Below are 26,435 nucleotides of genomic sequence, written 5' to 3' on the forward strand. Positions count from 1 at the left end.
TGTGCACTGGGCTCAGACTCGGTGCTTAGAATAGCCCTTACATCGGTCACCCCCCTTTATAGAGCAGGAAACTGAGGCCAAAAAAGGAAGGGAGGCCCTTTTCTGGGTCAGAACCTTTGCACCATCTTAGCCCATGTAGTTTTCTACAGTGTTAAAAAGTAGGCCACATTGCCCCTAATTTGAAGATGAAGTAAAATACATCAACTGGGCCTGGATCACTTAGTGACAGAAAAGCTTCCCACTCCTCCCCATGTCCCCAGACATGATTCCCAGGAAAAACTCAAGAAGGGGACCCAGAGGACTAAGGTAGCATCAAGGGAAGGTCTCCTAGAGGAGGTGTCCACCTGAATGATAAACAGGTGGACAGGATCTGGTGGGCATTGGGGTAGAATGGCATGGGTAAAGATCTGGAGGTGAGAATGAGTCAGTCACTCATCTGCATAGAGGAGGAAGTATAAATTTAAGAAATGGTGGTGAGAAGGTCAAAGCTGGGTAAATAAATCAGGGCTAAGTTATAGAGGGTCTGCCATGTCAGGCTGAGGATTTGGGCTTTATTGTGTTTGTGGTAGGGAGTCTTTAAAGGTGTCTGAGCAGAGGCAGAAGCACGTGCAGAGCTGCGCCTCGGAAACAGAGGTGGGAGAAATCCGGGTTTGGAGGGCCTCTTCCTGAGCTGATGGCACAGCCAGGGCTCCGCCCAGCCTGTGTGCCAGGTGCCTGGACTGTGTCCAGGACTGGGCTCAGTGACTCAACGTTGAGGAAATCACTCCCCAGAGAGAAAGGGCCCAGATGAATCAGCCCAGTGAGGAGGGGAGGCTGGGGGCTCACTGAGTCACCCTCCAAGTGGGGAAGGGGGGTGTTGCAGAGAAAGGGACCAGCAGTGCAGCGGTCAGGATTCAGGTCAGTCCACAGCAAGGACTGTCGGGAGACTGGCTGACTTCCCACCATTGTCGGGGTTGACTGTCCTGGCAGTCTTGTGAAAGAGATGGGATAACTGAGGCCCACAAACGGGAGGAAATCTGACCAAGGTCAAGCAGCAAGTCGCCGGCAAAGGCCTGGCATGATCCAAAGCGCACCCTCTAGTCCAGACACGTCCTACCACCCCAGCGGATCTCATGCTAAATGGAGGCGAGGAAGTAGTGGGTCCAAGCAGGGAGCTGGCCCAGGTGATCCTTCCTCCCTCTGCCCGCCCCCATTTCCCTCGCCCCGCAGATGGCAAATAGGCCCAGGCGGCGCTGCCGCGAAAGGACAGCAGGGGGCGTAGAAGCGTCACGGCTGCCGCAGGCGCCTGAGCACAGAGGCCGCGCTGCGGAGAACTGCGCTCCGGACGCGCGGGTCCCACCGCCGAACTGGGAACTGTGTGGCCCAGGGGCCTGCACCATCTCCGGCTTCCGGGGACGCCAACGCAGACCTGCCCGTCCGGTGCTGGGGGCCCGGCGCCCCTACCCCGCACTCAGGAGTGGTGCGCCTGCCCGTGTGTGCGCTCGTGTGTCCGTGCGCACGTGTCCCCCGCACAGATTGGCTATTGCCCCCCAGGCCTGTCCGTCGCTGGGCGACCTCTAAAATTCTCCCCGACTTCCCCATTTCTCCTGAAGAGGAGTCAGCCCGCGGCTCCTGGCATCGGGTCAGCGGCCCCTAGCCTCCTATCCCCCGCCTCTCCGCCCCTCCCGTCACTGCGCTGGTCTCTGGCTTGGAGCTCTGGCCGGGCCCCAGGACTTTCTAAGTGGGGGAAGAGGATGTGATCTGAAGAGAGAGGTTCTGAGAGACGAGGTAGCGACAGTAGGGGCGAGGGGCCAGAGGAGGGAGCGGAGGCTGAGAACCGGCTACCTGGTGGGCGATCCTAATAGCGGACCAGCTGGAAGAGTCTTGAGAGCAGAGAGAGAAGGGAGGTGAGAGCTGGGGGGGGGGGGGGCCCAGGGGGGTCCGCACGTCCGACTAGCCGAGAGGTGCAGCCCGCGGTGGCGGGAGGGTAGGCGGGGCTGCGCGGTCGGGGGCGGGGAGTGGGCGGGCCGGGGCGGGGCCGGGGCGGACCCTCGCGCGGACCCGGCGGAGCTGTCGCGGACGCGCTGACCGAGCGCAGCGGCCGGGCCGGCGGGCGGGCGGGCGGCTGCGAGCATGGTCCTGGTGTTGCACCACATCCTCATCGCTGTTGTCCAATTCCTCAGGCGGGGCCAGCAGGTCTTCCTCAAGCCGGACGAGCCGCCGCCGCCGCCGCAGCCATGCGCCGACAGCCTGCAGGTAGGGGGGCCCCCAGCACTGGGCACGAGGAGGACGGGGTGCCGGGCGAGCGCCTGGCTGGGTCCTCCACGGAGAGTGCAGGCGCCGGCTCCGTGGTCCACTCTGCCCCTGAACCCTCCTCAAGGTGGGGCCCCCTCCCCTAGCTCTGAATTCCACTCCTGTGCTGGGACTGCAGCCCATACCCAGAGCCCTTGAATCCCCAGCTCACAGTTGAAACCTCACCCCAGACTCTGATCCCCTTTCGGATCTGGGACTCCACTCCAAGCACTGAACTCCCAATAGGGAGTTCACAGAAGGACCCCAGCCGGGCGCCAGTCCCCACCGAGAGCTCTTTAAAGCTGGAACCCCTTGCCTCCCAGATCAACGGATGACCCCTGCCCCAATCCCCAAACACCCACTACATATTTCAGACTCCGGGTACACCCATAACACCTGAACCCTCAGCTTTCAGCCAGGACTCCCCCTCAGTGCTCCCCCTCATCCCAACCCCTGAACCTCTACTCCACAACCTCGTCTGTGCCCCCATCCAGATTCCCACTCCAGCATCTGGACTTTGATCCTCACCTGGGACCCTACCCCAGGGTCAAAACGCAGCTTTTCCTCATAGCTTGTCTCTTTCTCTGCAGGACCCCCTCCCACCTGCCTCCTGCTTTCCTTCCCTCCCTCCCTTCTATGTAGGAGGTCCCCTAGTCTTTTAGGGGTCTCACCCTCTCCTCTTGTTTCTCTCCAGGTGTAGTAGTCCCACTTTATTCTCTGGTTTCTCCCCTGGCTTCTCCGAGTCCTTCTGGGCCTCCTCTCTCTCTGCCCCTCCATGTCTCTTTCTTGGTCCCCTCTGCCCTGTTCATCTTTCTCAGTTTGTCCCCTCTATTTCTCTAGGTCTCTGTCTTTGTTCTAGGGTCTCACTCTGTGATCATGCCCTCCCCCTATATCTGCCTCTGCTTTCCAGTGAGGAAGGGGCAGGCTCAGAGTGCTGGGCTGGTGTCTGTAGGACCTCCACCTGCCCCATGTTGTCAGGCATGGCATGGTGTGGGCGCTCGTAGAAGGGGCTAAACATGGAGGGTACAGCCATTGGGTGGTGCCCAGGGATCTAAGGTGGGTGGGGATTGTGCAGTGGCACTGGGGTTCATAACTTGTAAACCCCCCATCCCCACTGTCCTGGTCTTGACTGGGAGCAGCTGGGGGTGTGGGATTGGAGAGAGGGGAGTAGACTGCAATCTGGTGTCAGTTACCTGTGGTGGGAGGGTTCCAGGACTGGGTGAGTCTGAGATGTATGTATTTGTGTAGGATGGCCCACGTTGCATGTGTTGGGTGTGCCTTGTGTGTGGTCATGTGTGATGTGTCATGTAATATTGTGTGTGGCACCACCAGGGGTATTATTTGGGGGGGATTTGTGGGGGCTTATGGTGAGTGTGAAGATTGTGAGTGTGTGTCATTACATGCCGTGCATGGCTAGGATGGTTGCGTTGTGAGTGTGGAGTGGTGCCGTGTGCATGAGTGTTGTATGTGTAGGAGACATGTGTGTATGTGGTGTGTCTGTCTCCGTGGGGTGGAGTTGTTGTAGGGGCAGCCTGCCTGGGGGATTGTGTGTGTGGTTGCGTATGTTATTGGCTCTTGTGTGTATCCCAGAAGAGCCACTGTGGGGGCCTGATGAAGGGGTTTCATTGGACGTCGTGGTGGAGGGGAGTGGGGGTGGGGGAGTTGTGTGTGCCCGAGTGTGTTCACAGCCTAGGTGGCTTAGACTCTCTGTGGTACATCCTAGGCTTGCTTGGGAAATGTATTAGGACCTGTGTGTTGGTGTTTGAGCATCATATGTCCGTGTGATGGCTGTTTGTGCAACTCTGGGTAGGGGAGAGTGCAGCAGCCAGGGCCGAGGAGTCCCAGGCAAGGGGCTGGTTGACTGTGTGTGTGTGTGTGTGTGTGCGCGTGTGTGCGCGCGCCCACATGCACATGGGGGGGAGGAGGCAATGTGCAGGCAGGATTGTGTATGCCGAGGGGCTGTGTGTGGCCACAAACATGTGACATTAGGCGTGCACATTATCTATGCAGGGTGTGTCTCGTCTAGATGGTGTGTGTGTTGAATTTAATTGGATGTGTGTGTGTGCCTGTGGTTGGGGAGGTGAGTGTGGGGTGTGTGAGGTGCATGGTGGGAGGCTGAGTGTGAGTGTGGTGTGAGGTGTGGGTGTGTGAGCTGTGTGACTTTTCAGTGTGACGCGTGGATTATGTGATCTTTTCTCCCTGTGAGCTGTTTATGTGTGGTGTGTGGTGAGGAGTGTGGAAAGGGTGTCCAGTGAGCTAGCGATGTGTGTGTGGGGTGAGGCAGTGTTAAGGGCTGTGGAATGTGCTGCAGGGGGTAAGGAAGTGTGTGCACACGGTGTGTGGGTTGAGGGACGAGGCAGTCAATGTTTGGGGCGTGGGGGATACAGCAGGTGTCCCATAAATGTTCGTGGAAGGGTGTGCGTGTGTGTGCAGGGAGGGCTTCGCTGCCATCTTGTCCTTGCTCCCCTCCCAGTTAGGTCCCCAGAGATGCCCAGTGACGTCCTCTCATGGCCCACCCCAAGCTAAGCTGCCTCTACCCTTTGCCCTTCATCCTCCTCACTTTGACCAAGGCCTTTGTCTTGGGTTTCCGGCTGAGCAGGCGCTGGACAGGCAGGCGGCGGGTGATGTTGTGGTCTGGGAACCTTTGTTCTTTTCCTCTTGGTCTGTGTCGTGTTTTGGGCTGGGATATGAGGAGGGCGGGGAGAGGATGCACGTGTTGCAGGGTCACTGTGTTTACTACCACCTCACAATGCTCCACAGCGGGGAGGGGTTCAGGCACAGGCCGTGAGGCCCGGGTGGCATCCCCAGTGGTGCCTTCTTGGCTCAAGAGCAGGCTTGAGGGGCGCCTGAGTGGCTCCGTCGGTTAAGAATCTGACTTTGACTCAGGTCGTGATCTCACAGTTCGTGGGTTAAAGCCCCGTGTCGGGCTCTGGGCTGACAGCTCGGAGCCTGGAGCCTGCTTCCGATTCTATGTGTGTCTCTCTCTCTGCCCCTCCCCTGCTTGCACTCTGTCTCTGTCTCTCTCTCTCAAGAATAAATAAACATTAAAAAAATAATAAAAAAATAAAAAAAGAGCGGGCTTGGGCCAGGAATGGTTTCTGGGTGAGTTTGCCACCATGAGGGATTAGTCCCATGGATGGCCCAGTACCCCTTCTGGCTCACGTGTCTCCAGGATGCTGAAGAGTCAGGGGCCCTCTTCTGCCTGCCAGCCTGTTCCTCTTCCCTTCTCTGTGTGGCCCTCAGGGAGTGTCCCTACTGGTCTGGGGGTCAACCAGGAAGGCCTCAATGTATCTCCTTTTGTTGACCTCCCATCTGACAGGAGGAAGAGTCCCTGCCCTCACAGAGACCCTTATCTGAGAAAGGAAGCCTGGTGACACTTTGGGGACTCTCTAGTCTGATAGGGGAGATGCCAGTCAGGAGGAGGACCCAGGTCACACCCTCCAGAGAAAGCAACGGGGAAACCTTAGTGGGCAGCCTGCTGACAGGTATTTGAGAGGATGAAAGGCCAGGGCTCCTGGCAGTTGGAAGCACAGAGGCTACCAGAGTCAGTCAGGGGAGGTGGCTGGGGGCAGCGCCCCAGCATCACCCTCCAAAAGGCTCTCTGCGGTGAGTGGGCTTAATAAGCTGGGCCTTGATGGGGGTGTTGAGTAGGCAGAGAAATGTGGCCTGGGGCCGAGGAAGATTCTCAACTGGAAAATTCAACTGGAAAAACACATCTTGACGGCATTTGATCCTTCCCAAGCAATACTGTCTAGCCTTGGATGGCCATCCCTGGGCCTCCAGCCTTCTCGAGCTTTCACATCACCTCTTCCCTTCCCCTTGTCTTTGGCCAGAATGATCGTCATCGTCATCATCATCTTTTAGGCAGCTCTTTCCAGATTCCAACCTCCTTTCACAGAAGTCTGATCTAACAGATTGACTCATTTCACTTGTCTAAAGCATTTATTGTGCACCTGCTACACACTAGGCAGGCACTTAAGTGCTGGGGTCACAGCAGTGACCAAACAGACTTCCTGGGGCTCCCGGGTCCTTTGCCTGAGAAAACCCATCTTCCCAGCTCGGCCACACTGTCGGCCCCTTAGGCCCTGGGCACATGACCCTCCCTCCTGTGTTACCCCGGCCTGATGTACACTTGATTCTGTGAGGCTCCAGGTGTGCACCCCATGGTGTTGGGCTCACCGGAATGCGAGCTCTTCAGAAGCTGGGCCAGGTCTGCCCATCCCGCGTGTCCTGAGCTGGGCTCGGCACAGTGCAGATGGCCACATCGATCATCAGATGTCCACATACCCTTGTGGGGTTGGCAGCCCATGTGCCGTCCAGAAAAACCGAAGCCCAGAGCAGGGAGGGGATTTTAGGAAGTCTCCTTCTTAGACCCTCCTATTGCCAGTGTTCTCAGAGACCAGAGAGGTCGGGTGATTTGTCCAGGTTTCACAGCAAGGTGACAGAACACAGCAATTTTCTATTTCCCAGAAAGCAGCTCTACTGGTCAGCAGGCTGGACTCCAGCCCCAGCACCATGCAGCTCCCTGGCTGGCCTCCGTGCTGCCTGTGGCGGGTGAACGATTATTAATGACCCCCCTGCAAAGGAGACAGGAAACGTTTCCCAGCCACAGCTGGGGACATGCTCCCTGCCAGCCCCAGCCATCCATACCCACCCCGGCCCTGGTGTCAGCACGGATGTTATCTCCATTCTGCCCCAGCCTTCCTCGCTCCTCCTGCCCATCCGCCTCCCGCATCCTTTTCCTCTCAGGGCTAAAGGACAAGAAGAGACAGAGCTTTCTGAACAACCTCTCTGTCTCACCACTTTCTCCAACTTGATTCATCTCCACCTTCTTCCCTGCCCCAGACCAGCCAGAAGCAGCCCCTCCTCCTGGAAGCCTTCTCTGAATGCACCTGTAGGGCCTCCAGCAACCCTGGCCTGGACCCTGGCTGCTTCATCTCCCTCACTGCAGACTTTGCTCTCACTCTGATGGCCCTAAGTCTGGGCTGGGAACTTCCTGTGGCCTGTCCTCAATTGTTGTCTTAAGTCTGACACTTTCGGGGCACCTGGGTGGCTCAGTCGGTTGAGTGTCCGACTTCAGCTCAGGTCATGATCTCACAGTTCCCGAGTTCGAGCCCCGTGTCGGGCTCTGTGCTGACAGCTCAGAGCCTGGAGCCTGTTTCAGATTCTGTGTCTCCCTCTCTCTCTGCCCCTCCCCACTCATGCTTTGTCTCTCTCTGTCTCTAAAAAATGAATAAACATTAAAAAAATTTAAAAAAAAAAAGACTGACACTTTAAAGGGGCGCCTAGGTGGCTCAGTCAGTTAAGCTTCCAACTTTGGCTCAGGTCATGATCTCACAGTCCATCAGTTCAAGCCCCATATCGGGCTCTGTGCTGACAACTCAGAGCCTGGAGCCTGCTTTGGGTTCCTTGTCTCCCTCTCTCTCTGCCCCTCCCCTGCTTATGCTCTGTCTCTCTGTATCTAAAAAATGAATAAATGTTAAAAAATTAAAAAAAAAAAAAAGGCTGAGCACTTGGAGGATCCTCCCGGATGCCTCCTCCAAGAAGTCCCCAGCCCAACCCAGGGACTCTCACTTATCCTAAGCACCCCAGCCTGCCTGTCCATGCCACACACTATATACTGCCAGGCCTTCCTAGGGGGACATTTAGTGAGTACCTACTATGTGTCCAACAGAGAGGGGAGGTAGAAGTGAGCACAGTGTGGACTTTAAAGCTCTGCCACACACTGCCCCATGTCTGAGCAACCATGTGTCTGCCCCATGGCAGGTAAACACACCTAGGTACGAGGGCTGATGGCAGCCAGGTGATGGGGTCGGGGAGGAGGCACAAAGACTGATGCTGGTAGGTGGTGTGGTGAGGGCAGTGCTGGAGAGAAAGTAGGAGGCCATGGTGGGACAGAGCAGCAACCCCTGATTCAGCCCAGAGTAGGAGGGAGGGGCAAGTTGGGGAGCTTCCAGGAGGAAACATATCTAATCTGAGAGTTAAGAGATGAACTAGGAGAAAGTTCTGGACAGAGAGAAGGAGTGAATGGCACACGTGAAGCCTTGCTGGTGACAGACCGAGGGAAGGAAGTGTGGTTCTGTAGTTCTGTGTAGCTGGATCCTGGACTGCCAGGGTGGCCGAGTCCTAGGGTGGGATCTGGTGTATGTGTGTGTGTGTGTGTGTGTGTGTGTGTGTGTGAAGCTGGTGACAAGGCTGGTGATGTCTGCAGGGGCCAAATTGTGCAGGACTCCCAAGTGAAGGGATTTATGGACTTTTTCCAGAAGGAACTGGGCACTAGGTGGGGAGTTGAAAGCAGGGCAGGGACTGCTCAGACCTGCTTATTAGGAAACCTGGGCCATGGCTGGAGAGCTCACGGAAGGGGTGCGGCAGGAGGCTGGGTTGGCCTTGCTGGAGGCTGGTGCAGTGTGGTCCAGAGAAGGGCGAGGAGGCATGGGCAGGAAGATGGCCAGGATGGAGGGGAGGAGACAGACCTTCGAGGGGTGAAGAGGGAGCCGCTCAGCTATGGAGGTAGAAAGAGAGGGAGCACCTCCCTGCATGTCTGGTTGGGCTCCTGAGGGAAGACTGGGCGTGAGGGCAGATGCCTGGGCCTGTGTCAGGGTCCTCTAAGGACTGAAAGGTCTCAGGAAGGTCTCCCAGGTCAGGAGCTTGGAGGCTAAGCAGAGACCAGGAGACCTGGCCCCCACTCGGAGCTGCAGCATCCTCTCCAGGAGTGTGGGGACTCGGGAACTGCCCTGGGCAAAGAGTGTTCAGAATTCAAAAATTAAAACAATCTGTGAAACGTAATATTTAATAAAATTCAAATCCAAAACTGTATGAGCACATTCCAAAATGAGTTAAAATGTAAATTTATGAAAATGCTAAACATACTTGATGGATCTAATATCAAACGTAGGTCTCATTTGCTTCCCTCCACTTCAGATCAGACTCCCCTGAAGCTGCTGCTGCCTCAGGGGTGGCCAACAGCCCCCCCTTCCCTCCCCCCCCTCCCCCCAGGCTTCCAGTCTTGAGTTCAAGGCACCTCCTCTGGGGAGCCCGCCCTCTGGCTGTTAGCTTCAGGTGGCAGGCCTTTTGCTTTTCCTGTCCTCCACCCTGAAGGAGTTGGCCCCATCTGTGGTTGTCTTTATTTAGGGGGCCCAGGTGTAGACCTAGAGGAGGGATGGGCGAGAGAGTTGCACCCAGATTGGAGGAGGGTGAGGGGGCTGAGAGATACTCAGCTACAGTGCTCAGTGGGGGTGGTGTGGGGGCACAGGAGGACTGGGGGAGGGCCAGGAGGGGGCATGAGGGGAAGTGAGCAAAACTCACAGAGCGGCCCCACTCCAGCATAAACACAGCTATTTCCTAATGTAAAAGTGACACCATTTCTGGAACACCCGAATGTTGTGGTCCCGTTTTGCCATCTCAGGAGTGGGCATTGCTTGGCTTGGACTCTCCGGTCATCTTGCAGGAGGCCATTTTCTGGGCTGCGTTTTCTCACGGCGGGTGGGGGGGGTGCGGAGGGGGGGGGGAGGTGGGCAGGAAGAAGGAAGTAGGGGTAGTATCTCCAAGGAGTGTATGAACACCAGCTCTAGGGATGCATGACTCCAAGAATCCGGCAGTGTCAGTTTGTGGGCTTCTAGCCTTCCATGACTCTTAGCTTCCAGACAGAGCTGTGTGCAAGCTGGGTTGTGTGATTCCGACATTCTGCAACTTGAAGTTGCTGAGACTCCAGGAGCCAAATAGACAGGCATTCTGTGAATCCAGGATTCTAGGATTTGATGATTTGATGATTCAATGATTCTAAATGGGGCTGCTGGGAAGAGCTGCAACCACCTTCCTTGTTAATGTCGATGTTAGGTTATTAAAAACATAAGGAGAAGCAATGGAGACAGCTCAGGATGGAGGGTGGCCCCACCCCCAGTGAGAGGGGAGGAGGGCTGAGCCGGTGTTGGGGGACCCAGACCCCTCTCCACCTGGGTCACATGGGCAGATTCTCCTGCCCCAACAGAAGTGATGTCTGCGCACGTGTGAGATCTGCCACTCCCTAAGCTTGCAGGATAAGGGGTCATTTCCTTCATCCCCCTGCCTCCATCCTTCAACTATTTCGGATTATAGCAGAGAGAGGAGTGCCCTTTCCTCCCAGCCACTAAAGTCTCTGGGCAGAAATGTCGACAGACAGAGGAGGAAGGAGAGGCCTGCTTACCACCTACCCCCCGTCCCCACCAACCCTGGCCTGAGGGGGAAAACAGGACATGAACACTTCCTGGACACAGACGTGGAAATGCACGAACACTTGCTTGTGAGGGCCCCAAGTACAAAGGGCCTCCGACTGGGGCAGAGGCCAGGGCAGCCAGAGGAGCAGTGTGGGCATTGGCTGGTGACCCATCAGCATCTGTTGAGCACAGGCCAAGGAGGGAGGACCCCGCTTGTGCCCTGGAGGTGGCTGTGAGAAGAGCTTAAGGAAGGGAGGTCCCAGGCCAAGTCGCCTGGAGATGGATGACCGGTGGGTGCTCCCTTGTGGCACAGGCCGGGTGGCTTGCTACCTCTTGGCTTCTGCACTTGTCTCAGCACCTGTGCCAGAGTTGGGTGGGGGCGATCCCCTAGGCAGGAGAGAAGTATCTTTGGCCTCTAGAGAGCTCGCTCCGACTGGGTTCCTCAGAAGCCTGGTGCCGCTGCAGGAGTCCCAGCATGGTGGGCTCAAAGATCAGGTGAGGGAGACCAGGAGCTGGTCCAGGTCGCACAGCAGAGCAGGACCTGAAACCCAGCTTCCTGACTCCCAGTCCTGGGTGCTCCCCATTGTCTGCAGCTTCCCCCTTTCCCCTGTAACACCTGGGGAACAGGAGCTGAGGCAGGACTCCTGTTAGGGGGCAGAGCCCTTGTCGATCACTCCTCCATCTTTCTCCTCCCACAGGCCAGAAGGCAGGTAGGGTGGCGGCAGCTGCTCCCTGTCATCCCCAAGGTTCCATTGTCTACCGCATCCTGTCTTGGCCCTTAGGATAGGGTCCCCAGCCACCCGACCCACAGTGAGCCTCCTGGGCACTCCTGCCCCTTCACTCGGGCTCTCTCCCCACCCTGCAAGTCTCCATCTCTGGCTGGCTGCATGTGTGTGTCAGCCTCCCTCCAAAGATCGTTAGACTTGGACGGGCCCTAGGAGATCGAGTCCCATGCTTTTATTCTTCAGAAGAGGAAAGTAGCTCAGAGAGGGAAGGTCCTATGCTGGGCCCGCGTCACGGAAGCACACTGCCCTCGGTGTCAGGCGGCTAGGGTGTGAACTCAGGTCATGACCCACATCGGGCTTCTCTTTCAGCCCTGAGTTGTCATCCCTCTTCTTTACTCAGACTACTGTCTTGTCTGCCCCTGTGCCTGCCGCCTAGCTGACCCCTACCTTGGGCAGAACCTGCCCTCGGGACATAGACTGGAGCTCAGGACTCCGTGACTGGGATGACACCCATGCCCACACGGACACACAGACACGTGCAAGTGCATACATGAGAACATATAAGTCCCAGGTGAAAACCTATATCTCATAGTTAGGAGGCTGTTCTGGAACCTGGTGTTCTCTTCTTGTGAGGCATCACACACCTCCTCTAGGAAGCCCTCCAGGACCTCTCTGCATATTGTCTCCATCTCACTAGCCTCTTTATGACAGCTGGGTTCTACGATCCTAGGTTCCTCCACTGTGATCCCAAGGTCATGGGTGAGTCTCCTCCTAGTCCTAAAGCCCTTCCTTCAGTGTCCCTTCCTTCTGTCTCCAAGAGGGGCTCAGCTTCCTGTGGCTGGGTGGGGAGAGCCTTGAGGTCCCCAGAGGACAGTGGGACAATGAGGAGGCCGTGACAGATGAGACATTGTGTCTTCCCCAAAGCAGGCTCCACCCTACCCTAACCTCCTGGCTGGTGTCTGGGGCACAACTCTTAGGACTAGGGTCCTTGTCTGACCCCACAGCCTTGACCTGTCAGCGTAGAGGTCAGAGAATCATAACCACGATCCCACTCAGCAGTTCTCTAACTGGAGGTTGTGAAGCCCAGGTCCCCAGGGTGTCAGCAGCATAATAATGGGTGCTGCAGACTCCCAGGAGGGGTGAGCTGGACCTCCCTGCCTGGGGGGTAGGCAGGGGTGTGGTAAACACTGAGGCTGGGTGGGATTATGGAGGAGCTGTGAATGCGTTGCTGAGACTCCCCTTTTCCAGCCTCCCTTCCCCATGCTGGCAGCTGGTGCTGGGGAGCCAGAGAGCAGGGGCCTCTCCAGGGAGGGGTAGAGAGGCGGGAGAGTATTTGGAGAATCATAACTAGCACTGCCTCCTGTCACGGGAGGGAGAGAGAGTTGGCCCAGGGTAATACAGCGGGTGGACCATCGGAGGCCTGGGTGGAAAAGAAGGCTGAGGCCTGTGGACAAAAGGGATGGGCTTGGGGTTAGGTATTTAGCTCAGCCCTTGTCATTTCCTCTGCCGGACATGGCCGGGTTAGCAGGGTCATCGCACAGAGGGAAGGAACAGGCCGGGACCAATGCCCTATAGTAGACTCGCACACATGGGTGACCTCATCACACCCTGGGCTGCAGTCAGTCCGTGCGGACAATAGTCACCCGTGGAGATGGCCACATCTAGACCACCGCTCCACACGCAGACCCAGTCTTCCTGGGCGACACTCAGGCATGGCTGAGCTGGGAGATCCCATAGGACACGGGGACATGTGGGACAAACAGACAACCTGCCACAGCCACACCACAAGTATCCACATACCAGGTGCAGCTCCTGTCACCCCCATGGTGACCCAAGGAAAGCCATAAATTCCAACAGTCATGGGCAGACATCCAGAACCTGGATGAGAAGAGGGGACCACCAGGGAGGAGATGCAGAACCCCCCCACCAATGCCAGACTGTGCCCTCCCCCCAGCTCGCTGAGCGCCCAAGCTGTTTATTTCCTAGCAGAGATGGGTGTCTCATCCCTCTCCCCCTCCCGTCCCCACCACACGCTTCCAAAGCTGCCAAATCAAATCAGCCCCTGCGCCTGCGCCAGGCTGGCATGGCGGCCAGCAGCTGACTGGAAGGAAGCCAGGCTCAGAATATCCCGCCGCCTGTGCCTGTCCAATGCTTGGGTGTGCTTGTCGGGTGGGGGTGGGGAGGGGCAGCCAGCCCCTGGGCAGTGCCTTCGAGAGGCTGGGGTTTCTGGAGGCCACCTGGGTGGTAGGCTCCTGGAGAATGAGTGAGCTGAGCAGCCCCCTGGTGTCTGCCAGCATTATGAGGCGCTGTGGGGTCCGACTAGAGCTCAGATGACTGAGCACCAGGCCAGGGTTGGGGCACCAGCTGGGAGCCCGACCCCGTGGCTGTGTGAGCTAGATAGGACAAACCCCATTTTGCAGATGGGGAAACTGAGGATTAGAGAAGGGTAGTGAAGTTTCCTGGAGAGAAGCGGAAGTGGAGAAGGCGTCAGAAAGGGTGAAACTGGGGTTGTTCCCCTCCTGAGGAGGTCCTGGTTGAACGAAAGAGCTCGACTCTGTTCCCAGAGAAGAGGTGTCCACCTGAAGTAGGGAGTAAGAAGGGAGGGTGAGGGGAGAGCAGGGTGAAATCAGGCGAGGCTTCCTAAAGGAGGCCACTTGTGGGGAAGAGGAAGCCCTGGGCCTGCTGGGGACTGGGTGGGCGGGGGTAGGCTGGGAAGAAGGGGAGAAGGCCTGGCAAGCCTCAGCCCCTGGCCTTCTTGTCTCTGCAGCCGGCTGGGACCTACTTGCACAGAAGCCAGTCCCCCCAGAGAGTAGAGATGCCGGACTGGAGGTGAGAGCTCAGTGGAGGGAGGCGTGGGTGGGCTTGGAGGGGTGGGGGCACAGACTGGGGGTCAGTCTGAGCATTGTCCCCACCCCTGGGAGGACTGGGAGGCTGGAGCCGAATCCCACCCCTGCCCCCACCAGCCTAGGGTCACCCCACACCAAGATCACCTTCCTTGCCCTATTCCTGCCTGGGGTGCTCTCCCATTGAGGATTCATCCTCCTCCCAAGTCACCGGGGAATCATTTCAGACTCCTCCCTAGGCCTCCCCACCCTCACCCAATGATTCCCTGTTGATTTTCTGCCCTAAGTGTTTTCTGAATTCCCCTCGTCCTCTCCACTCCTGCTGCCTGCCCCAGTCCGGCACTGGTCATCTTTCCCCTGCACGGCTCACTGGCTCACTGCTTTCAGTTGCCCCACTCTCCATGTGGCTGCCAGGAGGCTCTTTCTAACACGCATACCTGAATTTGTCACTTTTCTGCTCAAAAATCGATGCTTCCCATCCTCCTGCTCCCTCTGCAGTCGTCACCAGGCTACAGTCCCCCATTTATCCGTCCTGCCTCCCCAGAACCACTCCTGCCACTCTCTTCTCCCTCAGCTTCCCAAATCTTTCTGGGCTCAGCTCTAGCCTCCCCTCCTCCAGGAAGCCCTCCCTGCCCCTCATGCTCCCTCCTCTGAGCTCTCCTGCCTAGTCAGACGGGGGCATTCTGGTGTCTGTGCCATTAGCACTCTATTTTCTCCATTATGTGACTCTGTAGGTCTTCCCCCTTGAACTGTGAGCTCCTTAGCCTGGGGACTGTGCCTTTTTCATTCCTGAGTCTCCCACCTCCTTCCAAAGGGTGCCTGGTGAGGGTCCAGTGAGTGCATTTCCTTTGGTGTGAGGGATGCCATCCACACCCCGGCCATGCCTTTGGGGTGCCTCGCAGTATTCAGCGCTCGGAGGGGCCTTGAGCAGCAGAAATGGGGTGGGCTGCAGACTGGGTGGAGTGGCACAGAGGAAGGTTGTGTGTAACGTCAGACCGAGCAGCAAGACCAGCATGAGCCTTCTCTTGTACCCAGGCCCGGCTAAGAGAAAGGGGAGCCTCCTCTGTGTCAGAAGCATTAGACACACTTCCTTGTTCAATCCTCATGACCCCCCAGTGAAACAGCAGCTGTTATTATTCTCCTTTGAGGAAGCTGAGGCCCAGTGAGGTCACACAGTGAGCAAATGGGGCAGATCTGAGTGTGGATCCCAGATGCGTCTCCTGCCCGCCACTTGCTCTCTCCCTGCCCTCCGGTAACATGGGAAAGAAGACGCCCACACAGGGCCTGGCGCACAGCAGGGCTCAGCATGGACTCACTGTCAGGACGTGGGGGCCAAGCCCTGAGAATGTCCCTACAGCCGGGAGTTGGGAAAGGGAGAGAGGAGGGGGCACCCAGAAAGTCATTATTAATTTATTTATGATCATGGCATTCCCCATGGGGCAGGGTCTCCCCCCCCCCCCCCCCCCCCCAGAGCTGGGACAGATGGTGTTCCTGGGAGCCAGCAGTGTCTCAGCAGCCACCACCACCTGCCAGGAAAGCCTGGATTTGTCATCCTCCCAGGAAGCCATGGGGGGACACGGCTTTGGAGAAGCTGAGACCCGCCTTGGTGCTGGGAGCTAGGCCCCAGGGGAAGGAGCCAGTCCCAGGCTCCTCATTTATACCTCTGTGTACCACCCTCTTTGCCTAGGCCTGGGCCCAGTTCCCTCCAAGTGCAAGTCCTGCCCCTCCTGTCTAGCTCCACCGAGCCCCAGCAGGAGGCCTCTCTCGATCATACCCATTGGATCCCTTTGCTTCTGTTCTGTCTCCCCGTTTCCTTTGTCTGGGTCCTGCTGCCTCCTCCCTCAGAGGGAGGGTCTTAGGCTGTGAGCCCCTCAGCTCTCAGCTCTGGCCTGTCCCCCAGTCTCACATCCACCCTGAAGATGTCAGCTGTCTGCCTGGCCTCTGGGCAGAGCCTTACTCTATCTCTGGGCTCAGTTAGCACCCCATCCCAAGTGCCTAGGCCCATGCTCAGCTCTGCTGGGAGAGAGTGCCAGGCACTCCCCAACATAAAAAGGACAGGACCGGAGAGAGCAGGGACCCTAGGATATGGTCATACTACAGGGACAGCGGGGCGGAAAGAGGGAAGAGGATGGGGTGACTGAGAAGGACCCCCCCCCTCTGCCAGGGTAGAAGCTAGAGACAAGGCCTCATCTAGCAGACTGACTGTGGGTCAGATGGGCATGTGTCCAAGTCCCAGTTTCACTGCTTTCTAAGAGTGTGAGCTTGGGCCAGTCCCTTAACCAGCCTGAGCATCAGTTTCTTCACCTGTCAAAGGGGATAAAAAGATCCATCATTATTGGACGTAATCACAGCAGAGCTGCTGGGGCATGTTACAAAGTATGTGTGAGCTGCCTGGCCCGGGCCTGGCCCACAGCAGGTCCTTAGAGGGAGCTGGCTCCCTCCCTGCTTCCCACAAGGGTGAGATCCTTGGAGCCAGGCCTAGGCTGACAGGGTGCACCTTGGGGCTGGGCCAGGGTTAATGGAGGTTCTGTGGGCACGGCACGTTCTCCTGGCACTGGCAGCTTGACAGCCAGGGGAGCAGGGCTGCCAGCACCCATCCCTATGGCGGGCATCTGTTCAGCACACCCTCTTGGGATGGCTCCCTGGCTCCTGTGCCAACCCGCCAGCTTGGGGGAGGGCTCTTCACGCTCAGCCTGGAATCCTCCTTCAGGGCCAGGGCCACTGCTCTCTGGATGTTGGGGTGGAGGCAGTTCAAGTAGTGAACTGAGCGCGTTGGTTCCATGCCCTCTCTGTGCTGGTTCTCGGGGCCCAGATGGATCTTGGGAGCAGTAGCTAGGGCAGAGGCTGGGGGAGAGGCAGACGTAGACAATGGCACAGGTAGCCACACTAAGCACGCTAATGCTCTGCCCAGCACTGGCTCCTCTGTCGCTGCTCATGGGATAAATAGAGGCCACACCCCTTGGCATTGTCGGCCCTGCCTGCTGGGCCCCCTCAGGGCTACCCCTTGCTCCCGGACTTGGCAGTCTTTATTACTCCCCAGGACACCAGCTCTTCCTGGCCTCCCTGCCTTTGTTTGCACCGACCCCTTTCTCTGGAATGCTTTTCCCTTTTTTCTCTGCCTACTCCCTTTTTAAGCCTCAGGTTAGAGGTCACCTCTTCTGTAGAGTCCTCCCAGATTGCTCCCTCCACTCAGGTCAAGTCAGTCTCCCCTCTTTCCTGGGCACTCACAGCTCCCAAGCTTCCCTGAGCTCTAGTTGGGTAACTTGTTAGCCCATGTGGTTGCATATCCTTTCCCACATAGTTGTAAACACATGGGGGATAGGAACCAAGGCTGAGTCTCCTTTGTCTCTCCTGAGCCCGCATGGGACCTGGCAAGGCCTCGTACATAGTAGGTGCTCAATTAATGTTTCTAGATTAAAGGAGAATGGCTGTGTGCAGTGTTGGAGGAGTTCCAAGAAAGGGCAATTGCTGGATTGGGGAGAGTCTTGGAGACTTCCTGGAGGAGGTGGCCTTGGAACTTTGAAGGATGGGGAGGGTCAAGGCCGTGGACTGATGAAGCCAAAGATCAGCTAGATAGTCAGAGAGGTCCATGTGGCCAGCTTTTGAGAAAACTACATGAGGACAACAAGGTCCAGCCCAGGACTGGGAACAAGCAGATAGAGAGCCTGAAACAAAGACTCAGCCCCAGAGGGGACTGTGGGAGGCTGGCTTGGTGCTGAGAAGCCAGATCCAAAAACCCCTCTGCCCCTGGGTCCTGGACTGAGGAATGCTTGGTCCCAGAGTCTGGGGTGAGGCTGAGGCCACCAATGGTGAGTAAATGGGCCCAGTGTGGCAGGCTAGTGATAGGCAGGACTAGGCATAGGGCTAGGCAGGAGCTGGGGTGATCCTGTAAGGTAAGATTGCTGTGGGGGCTGAGAAAGTCTTCACACATGGAAGGAGCCGCTGGGGCCAGGCCGTGTGGGCAGGATGCCCTGGGTCTCCGTGAGAGAAGGCCCAGCACGTCAGTGGAGCCCAGGCAATGGGCAGGGAGCACCTAGATGCAGCTGGAAGGGCTGCTTTCCAGCAGGCAACACTTTCTGGCCTGTTTAAAATTCTTGAGTGAGTGCTCCTAACTGGCAGGTGTGCCAGCCTCCTCCTGGGTTCTCCACGTCAGGATTAAGTGGCCTCAGTGATGCCCCATGGCCCCAAGGGAGCTGCCTGCAGCTAGTTGGCCATAGCATCCGGCCTCTATAGGGGCCCTGAGGCCCTGCCGTCTGCCTGTGCCCACCTGTTGGACCGCACAGGCTTGGGCTGTGTAGGGACTTGAGGCCAGGGAGGTGGTCTCAGCTGCCACCCAGTCTGTCTGTCTGTCTGTCCATCCATTTGTCCACACCCCCGCCCAAACAAGGACCAGGTGGAGATGGGCAGGCATGGGTCCTGCAATCCGAGAAGCCTAGTCTGAAGGAGGAGGCATCAAGTACCAGGGATATTACACCCGGAAAAGACATAAGCTCAGACTGTGCTGGGCATTAGGCAGGCCAAGGCCCAGCGAGGTCAGCCCCCTTGAGGGCTTGGAATGGAGGCTCAGAGAGAGGCAGAGACTGGCTCAGAGGCACGCAGCAGGTCTGAGGTGGTGTTGGGGGTAGATGCTGTGAGCCCCAGAATGAGGTTCCTCAGGCGGGCCCCTCCCCCACCACCCTGCCTGGTCCTTGGCTGTAAACACTGAGAGAACAAGTTCCGTTTCCTGGGAAATATTTATCTCAGGCCGTGTGGGGAGCGTGTGCTGGCCTCCCTGTGTCCTTCCTGCAGGCTGGCCTGGGGCGGGAGGGAGCTGAGGGGGCCTGGCAGCCATGGGGGGCAGTCTGCGGGGCCGAAGGCAGGGCCAGGAAGGGAGTGCCCGGAGGCTCCTCTTGGAGCCAGAATCTAAATGCTGGAATGGGGGGGTGGGGGGGAGGGAAGGATAGCAGAGAAGTCTGTTTTTCTCCAAATCCCACAGCATAATTTGCCTGTCTCCCATGTTCTTGTCTTCATCTCTAGCAGCCCTGTCTCTTCCTGGTTCCTACCTCCAAGTGTTTGCTCCTGTCTGGTGCCCCCACCTCAGATGCATTTTCTTTCTTGTCTTCATATTTGCCAGCTCTCAGCTGGCTTCCTCTGGGAAGGCTTCCCTGATTCGCTAACCCCCTAAGCTTTTGTCCTCCTCTTCCACCTTCTGTCCTTCTCTTCCGGCTCCCAGCAGCTTCAGACTGAGCCTCATAGATCAGTGTAGACAACCTCTTCCAGACAGCCCTCGAGTCCCCTTCCTGGTCATCCTGGGAGTGGGTGGGGCAGGGCCCAGAGGCTGCCTCCTTTCAGTGGACAGGGCATGAGCCCAGACACGTGGGGGAATCCAGGTTGATTGAATGGGGGGAATATCCCACAGGGCCCAACCAGAATGATGGGCGGCAGGAGGCGCAGGGTTCCCACTGGGTGGCCCTTGGGCTTTGGGCTGTGTGTCCCAGGCTGGGCCAGGCCTGACCGGGGCCCTGACAACAGGAAATCCTTGAAGGAACAAGCAGTGGCTAAGGACTCTGAACACAACAACAGGAAACAGCCTTGACATGGGGCAGCAGCTCAGGCGACTGTGCCCAGTGGGGTGGAGTGGGCGGAAGCTTATGGGACCCAGGGTGACACTGAGATGCTGATCGTGGGGCAGTGGGTATTCTACTGAATATGTGACACTGATCTTGTGACATTATGTGTTATCGAGTATGTGACCTGAATCTTGGGATACCGTGTGGACAGTGAGTGAGTTACTGAGTGTGACACTGAGTGTGTAACACCAAAGGATACCAAATGTGTGACACCACTGATCAAAGACTCTGAGACCATGGATGTGGCACCGACCACGCTGTGATACTGTGTACTATTGATTGTATGACGCTAAGTGATACTAGGTCTGTGACGCTGAGGCTCTGACACCATAAGGGTCAAATATGTAAACACAGATGAATGACATTGTGCAATAACAGGTGTGGTCCTTGTGGCTCAAGTGTCTGACACTGAATTGTGAAACCAAGTGTGTCCCCCAAGCGTATGCTATAGTGAGGCTGAGTGTGTAACCAAGGGTGTGACATGGAGTGACATCAAGTGTTACTAAGTGACTCTAAGTCCACTGTTGGCTGAATGTGTGATAATGTGAAACGTGACCACAAGACACTGTGTATGACACAGTCCCAGGAAGACTCCGGTGGGTTCAGCCAGGGAAGTGACACAGTCTAACGCATGATTTTGAGATTGCTCTAGCTGTAGTGTTTGGCGGGGGGGGTGGGGGTGGGGGGGTGGGGTGGGGCAGTTGGAGTGTGAGTTGGAGGGGCAGAGAGGAGGTGAGCAGACAAACTGGAGGCCGCAGCAGCCACCAGGCAGGAGATAGTGGTGCCCGGGCTGTGGGGATGCGGATGAATTGCAGAGAAACGGATGAACTTTGGAGGTACATGGGAGGCTGCGATGACAGAACTTGCTGATGAATGAGAGGATGAGCTGGAGGGAGAAGTGGACGGTGGCTTCCGGTCTCTGGTTTGAGGAACCAAGTAATGGATAGTAGAGTCGCTACTGAGATGAGTGAAGAATAGTGGGAGGTCAAGGTTAGGGGCATGAGAGAGGACAAGGAAGAAGAAATTAAGAGATCTGTTTTGGACGGAAGTCAAACATCCAGATGAATGTGTCCAGTGGGCAGCAGAGGCCAGGCTGGGGATATATATTTGGGGGGCAGTAGGTGTGGCTAGGATGACCTAGGGAGAGAGCTCAAGGAGAGTGAGGTGGGGACTGAGCCCTGGCCCCAGACCTGCAGACTCCATCAGCTAGAGGCCTGGGAGGTGAGGAGGAGCACCAAGGAGACAGAGGAGGAGTGGCCAGGGAGGCGGAGGATACTGAGAGTGTGGAGTGAGGTAGCCAGGGGAGACAGTGCAGGACTGGGTCCAGGCATTAGTCAGCCTGACAAGAACCAAGTCAGTGACCGGGTGGGGCCCGAAGCCAGCAGGCCTGGGTGGGTGCTGAGTCTGGGGTGAAGACAGAGCATAGTCAATACTTTGGAGACCTTTGGCTCTAAGGAATATGAAGGGGTGTGGCCACTGGAAAAGGTGTGAGGTCAAGGGAAAGTAAACTTTTTAAATTATGGAATATTTAAAATACACACAATAGTGGGGAGAATAATACAATAAACTTGCCATATACCCATCACCCAAATCTAACAGTTACCAAGATTTGGGCACATTTAATACATCTATCCCTCCCCCCCCCTTTTTTTTTCTTTTTTTTTCCTGAAGTATTTTTTTTTTGCTTTTAATTATTCTGAAATATACATAACAAAGTTTACTATACTTTTAATAAAGTTTTTGGAGTTTTGTTTTGTTTTGTTTGAGAGAGAGAGAGACAGCATGAGCAGGGAAGGGGCAGAGAGAGAGAGGGAAACACAGAATCCAAAGCAGGCTCCAGGTTCTGAGCGGTCAGCACAGAGTCCAGCACGGAGCTCGAACTCATGAACCGTGAGATCATGACCTGAACCGAAGTCGGCCACTTAACCAACTGAGCCATGCAGGAGCCCCATAAAATTTACCATCTTAACCATTTTTAAGTGTATCCTTCAGTAGTGTTAAGTATGTTCACGTTGATGTGCAACCATTCTCCAGATCTTTTGCACTTTGAAAAACGGAAACCTTTACCCTTTAAACAACTCCCTATCCCCTCAGCTCTTGAAATCCATCTTTCTGCTTTCTGTCTGTGAGTTTGGCTACTCTAGGTACCTCCGATATGTGGAATCATACAGTGTTTATCTTTTTGTGGCTGGTGTATTTCACTCAACATAATATCCTCAAGATTCATCCATGCTGTATGAACATTTCCTTCCTTTTTGAGGCTAACTAATATTCTATTGTTTTTATATGCCACATTTTGTTTATCCATTCATCTATTGATGGACACTTGCGTTGCTTCCAACTTTTGGCTATTGTGAATAATGCTGCTGTGAGCATGGGCGTACAAGTATCTCTTCAAGATCCTGCTTTCAGTTCTTTTAGATATATACCCAGAAGTGAATTGTTGGATCATATGGTAATCTTTATTTTTAATTTTTGAGGAACCACCATACTGTTTTCCACAACAGCTATGCCATTTTATATTCCCACCAACAGTGCACCAGTATTCTAATTTCTCCACATCCTCCCCAACACTTCTTTCCTTTCCTTTCCTTTCCCCTCTTTCTTTCTTCTTTTTTAAAAAATGTTTATTTATTTTGAGAGAGAGATAGAGTGTGAGTGGGGAGGGGCAGAGAAGGGAGATAGAGAATCCCAAGCAGGTTCTGCACTGTCAGTGCAGAGCAGAGTCCATCGTGTGGGGCTCAAACTCAGGAACCACAAGATCATGACCTGAGCTGAAACAATCAAGAGTCAGACACTTAACCAACTGAGCCACCCAGGTGCTCCTCTCCCTCCCTCCCTCCCTCCCTCCCTCCCTCCCTTCCTTCCTTTTCTCTTTCCCATCCTAACAGGTGGAAGACTGGGGAAAGGTCGTATCTTACTGTGGTTTTGATTTGCATTTCCCTAATGATTAGTGATGTTAAACATCTTTCCATGTGCTTGTTCACCATTTGTATGTCTTCTTTAGAAAATGTCTATTCAAGTTCTTTGCCCATTTTTAAATCAGGTTGTTTATTTTGTGGTTGAGTTGTGGGACTTCTTTATATATTCTGGATATTACCCCCTAATCAGATACACGATTTGCAAATGTTTTCTCTCATCCAATAGGTTGCTTTACTGAAGTATTTTAAAGCAAATCCCAGACATGATGTCATTTCACCAAAGGTGGATTTTTTTTTAAATGTCAGAAGGTCCTAGTTGATGCTGAAATGTGACAGTGCAACGTAGAGCCAGCTTGGAAGTGTGTGTTTGACACTATATGAGGGTGACACTGTGGAGCATTGGGAACATGGTATCTGACACTGAGGATGGGCTACCCTGAGTGAGGGTACAGTGATAGTTTCACTGTGAGTGGCCCTGTGACCCTCAGTGATGTGTGACAATGTAGAAACCATGGGATGACTGAATCACTGAGTATGTGAGACACGCCATGTGCAAGTGACAGTGATCCTGTCTCTGTGTGTCATCCTGGGGTGATGAGTGTGACACAGAACAGGTCACTGCATGGGAGTGAAAGGGGTCATGAGTGTGCTGTGGGCAATGGGGGTGTGTGGAATCCATGTGGGATCAGCCCAGCCTCAGCTGCTGACCATCGGAAACAGGACAGACATCATAGTGTAGATGAGGAGAAATGCCCTGTATGGACCGAAATGCTGTCTGGGCCAAGTGTGAGTTGGTATGAGGCCCCCTCCGTTCTCTGAACTCCCTACGAAGGCTTCCCAGAGGTAGGATGGTAGCAGTTCAGCAGGAAGAGCAGGTACCAGTTAAGAGCAAGGGCTGTGGTGTCAGACAGTCCTGTCTGGCTCTGACTTTTAGCAAAAGTCATTTTATGTCTTGAGCCTCAATCTCCTCACATATAAAATACAGCTGTGGGGGTGGGGGGGCGCCTGGGTGGCTCAGTCGGTTGAGCGTCCGACTTCAGCGCAGGTCATGATCTCACAGTCTGTGAGTTCGAGCCCCGTGTGGAGCTCTGTGCTGACAGCTCGGAGCCTGGAGCCTGTTTCGGATTCTGTGTCTCCCTCTCTTTCTGCCCCTCCCCTGCTCATGTTCTGTCTCTCTCTGTCTCAAAAATAAATAAAAACATTTAAAAAATTGAAACAGCACTTCTAAATGAATGCAGTACCTGGCACTAAGCAGTCGCTCGGTGGTCTCTAGGGGAGCACCACTCCTCATGTCCTGTGCCCAGGCATCTAGTGCTCCCACACTTGCGGGTGTGCCGAATGGGTGTGCTGAATGAGTGGTATCCTGTCCTCCTATGCCCACGGCCCTCCTTCCCCCCCACCTTCCTTGCTCCTTCTGTCCCCTGCTTAGCGCTGCCAGCTTGCCCCCTGCATCTTGCCACCCCCCCTCCCCCGCCATCTCCTGCCATCCCCACCCACTGTCAGCCTCCAGCCCAGGCTCCTGCAGCCTCATTCAATTAGGCCAATGCAATTTTCTCAAGAAAAAACCCTATAATTTGCTTAATCACACCAGTAGGGGATCTGGACCCGGGTGGGGATGGGCAGGAGGTCCACGCCAGCAGCTAAGGGCCCAGGTGTAGTTGTGCCTGTCTCTCAGGACCCCCACCTGCTCCCTTGGACCCCTTTCAGTAGCCAACAGAGTCCAAAGCTTGGGTCTCCCCAACTGCGTCTGTTCTACAGAGATCTTGAGACAGGAGCTTGGCCTGACTGGGTTCACTTGTGTCCCTGGAAGGGTCCCTGACCGTCTCTGTGTCTCAGTCACCCTCTCCAATAATGGGAGATGGGCTGAGGGTGGGGGTGTCTCTGAGCATCCGGCCGGCCTAGCTGGTCTCTGCAGGTCAGGTCCAGTCAGTCCCCTCATGGCTTCCCTTTGGGGCTTTGGAGAGGCAGAGCTGGAGGGCTGGTCAAGGGGACAGAGCCCCAGGGGAAGGGGAGGGTGTCCTCAGAGCCTCCTCTGGAACATGGCCACCCCACTCACGCAGAGTCAGAGACCCTTTAGTCCCAGGCTGCACGCCTGGAGCAGGGGCTGAGGAAAGGGAGCTGCTATTTTTCAGTCACCTGCAGGGCCACTGCCTCTCACCTCATGCCTTGTACCTTGCACAGAGGTGGGGTGATGCTGAAACCCAGCCCGCCCTCCTCCACCATTCCACACCCCTCAGGGCTGCAATTGCCTAGAGAGTTGGGGTCACCCCTGTCTGACTTGCACAGAAGTGGCCTATGCTGGAAACCAGCAGAGGCAGGCTTTTATGGTGTCATTTCCGTCCTCTCAGCAGCTCTGGGACAAGGTGCCATCCTATAGATGGGGAAACTGAGCCCAGGAAGGGGAAAAGACTTGTCCAGTGCCACACAGGTGACATGCGTCAGGGTAGGGATGTGAGCCCTGGTCTGGCATGAGTGGTGGAAGCAGTGATGGGGGTGCACGGAAGCAGAGAATCAGAGCCCCCACTTGTGCAGCCACCAACCCCCTCAGTCATACACTCATTCAGAGACAAAAGCAGCCACACACTCCCTGGGCACACACAGGCTCACATCACACACGCATGGACACAGCCCGCGACGGTCACCTGCGCACGCAGATGGCTCAGGCACAGACGTGGACACAGGGGTGCTCATACGGTCATGCTCACACACACTCCCTCACAGAATCACAGATCCATATGCTTTCACACAGACATTCTCCTAGTGACCCACGGGGCATAGTCTGCTGTGGTCACCTACTGGGCCACAGGGACGTGTGTGACGGACGACTAAGAGGCAGGCCACACACCTGCTTAGGTCGCTGGCAAAGTGGAAACTGCCCACAAAGTGAAAGAAAAAAATAGTTTTTTTTTTTAAGTTTATTTATTTTGGGGGGTGGGGAGGGGCAGAGAGAGGGAGAGAATCCCAAGCAGGCTCAGCTCTGAGCGCAGAGCCCAATGTGGGGCTCGAACTCCCAACCATGAGATCATGACCTGAGCGGAAACCAAGAGTCAGGTGTCACCTGACTGAGCCACCCAGGCACCACAAAAAAAGAATAGTTTTGATGAGCGTATACAGAATTTGCCATCAGAAAAGTCACACAAAAGCGATTTTAATCTTTTTTTCCCAAGATAAAATTAATATAAGGTCAGGGGTAGGGACTCATCATCTTTTCAGGGTTTTGGGTCGCTAAAGGACCTGCACAGATTCACAAGCACACAATCCCAAGAGATCTTCTGGGCTCACGTGTTTACCCAGTCCGGGGCTGTGTGTGAGTGTGCGTGCCTGTGTTTGCGCACGTACTGGCATACCCTCTCGGTGGCTCCCGGATCCTTGGGATGTGAGGAGAGAGAGTCGAAGTTCCAGAGACTCCGGATGTTTGTTTTCTAGCTTCCTGGGCCCTCCAAAGGCAAATAGCTTTGGATGCCAGCCTGCCTGCCTTCCCTGGGTGGGGGCGGGGTGGGTGGGTTGTGTGAAGTGCCTGCTTCTGCCTCTAGAGCCCCGCTGACCAGGGCCTTGCGAGACGAGGCAGAGTGACTGAGGCCCGTGGCCTGTGGCCAGCTTTCCATGAGCTTGCAGGCCCATCATCTCCCCTGTCGGAGGCTCAATTTCCCCATCTGAGAAATGGAGGCAGGGAGGAGGTGAGACTGGATGGGCTTCCCCTTGGAGACTGATATTGAGAGAGACATTCCAGGCCCAGGGTGCAGAAGAAAAAACTAAAGCCGGGGACAGGAGAAGGAAGGGCCAGTAGGGCCCACGGTTCAGGGAGGGCTCAGGGGTGTCAGAGCTTGCACTGTCTCCCCACCAGTCTCCCCTTCCCTGGAGAAGGGCTGCACCT

The 26,435-nt window shown here is 55.7% G+C and overlaps 1 protein-coding gene across 3 annotated transcripts in view; it reads left to right on the forward strand.

Moving 5' to 3' along the window:
* The window catches only part of PDE2A (phosphodiesterase 2A), a 94,538-nt gene that overhangs the window by 25,954 nt on the left and 42,149 nt on the right, over positions 1 to 26,435 (forward strand). Inside the window, exons 2-3 of one of the 3 annotated variants that reach the window (XM_045484133.1) lie at positions 2,163 to 2,235; positions 13,956 to 14,017. In XM_045484133.1, coding sequence (XP_045340089.1) covers positions 2,217 to 2,235; positions 13,956 to 14,017 — 81 coding nt within the window. In that variant the 5' untranslated portion in view covers positions 2,163 to 2,216. Of the gene's footprint in view, positions 1 to 2,103; positions 2,236 to 13,955; positions 14,018 to 26,435 lie in introns of those variants that run through there. The other 2 variants (XM_045484132.1, XM_045484131.1) reach the window with 2 other exon arrangements.

This window comes from Leopardus geoffroyi, chromosome D1 (assembly GCF_018350155.1).
Source record: "Leopardus geoffroyi isolate Oge1 chromosome D1, O.geoffroyi_Oge1_pat1.0, whole genome shotgun sequence".
In the NCBI taxonomy this organism is placed as follows: domain Eukaryota; kingdom Metazoa; phylum Chordata; class Mammalia; order Carnivora; family Felidae; genus Leopardus; species Leopardus geoffroyi.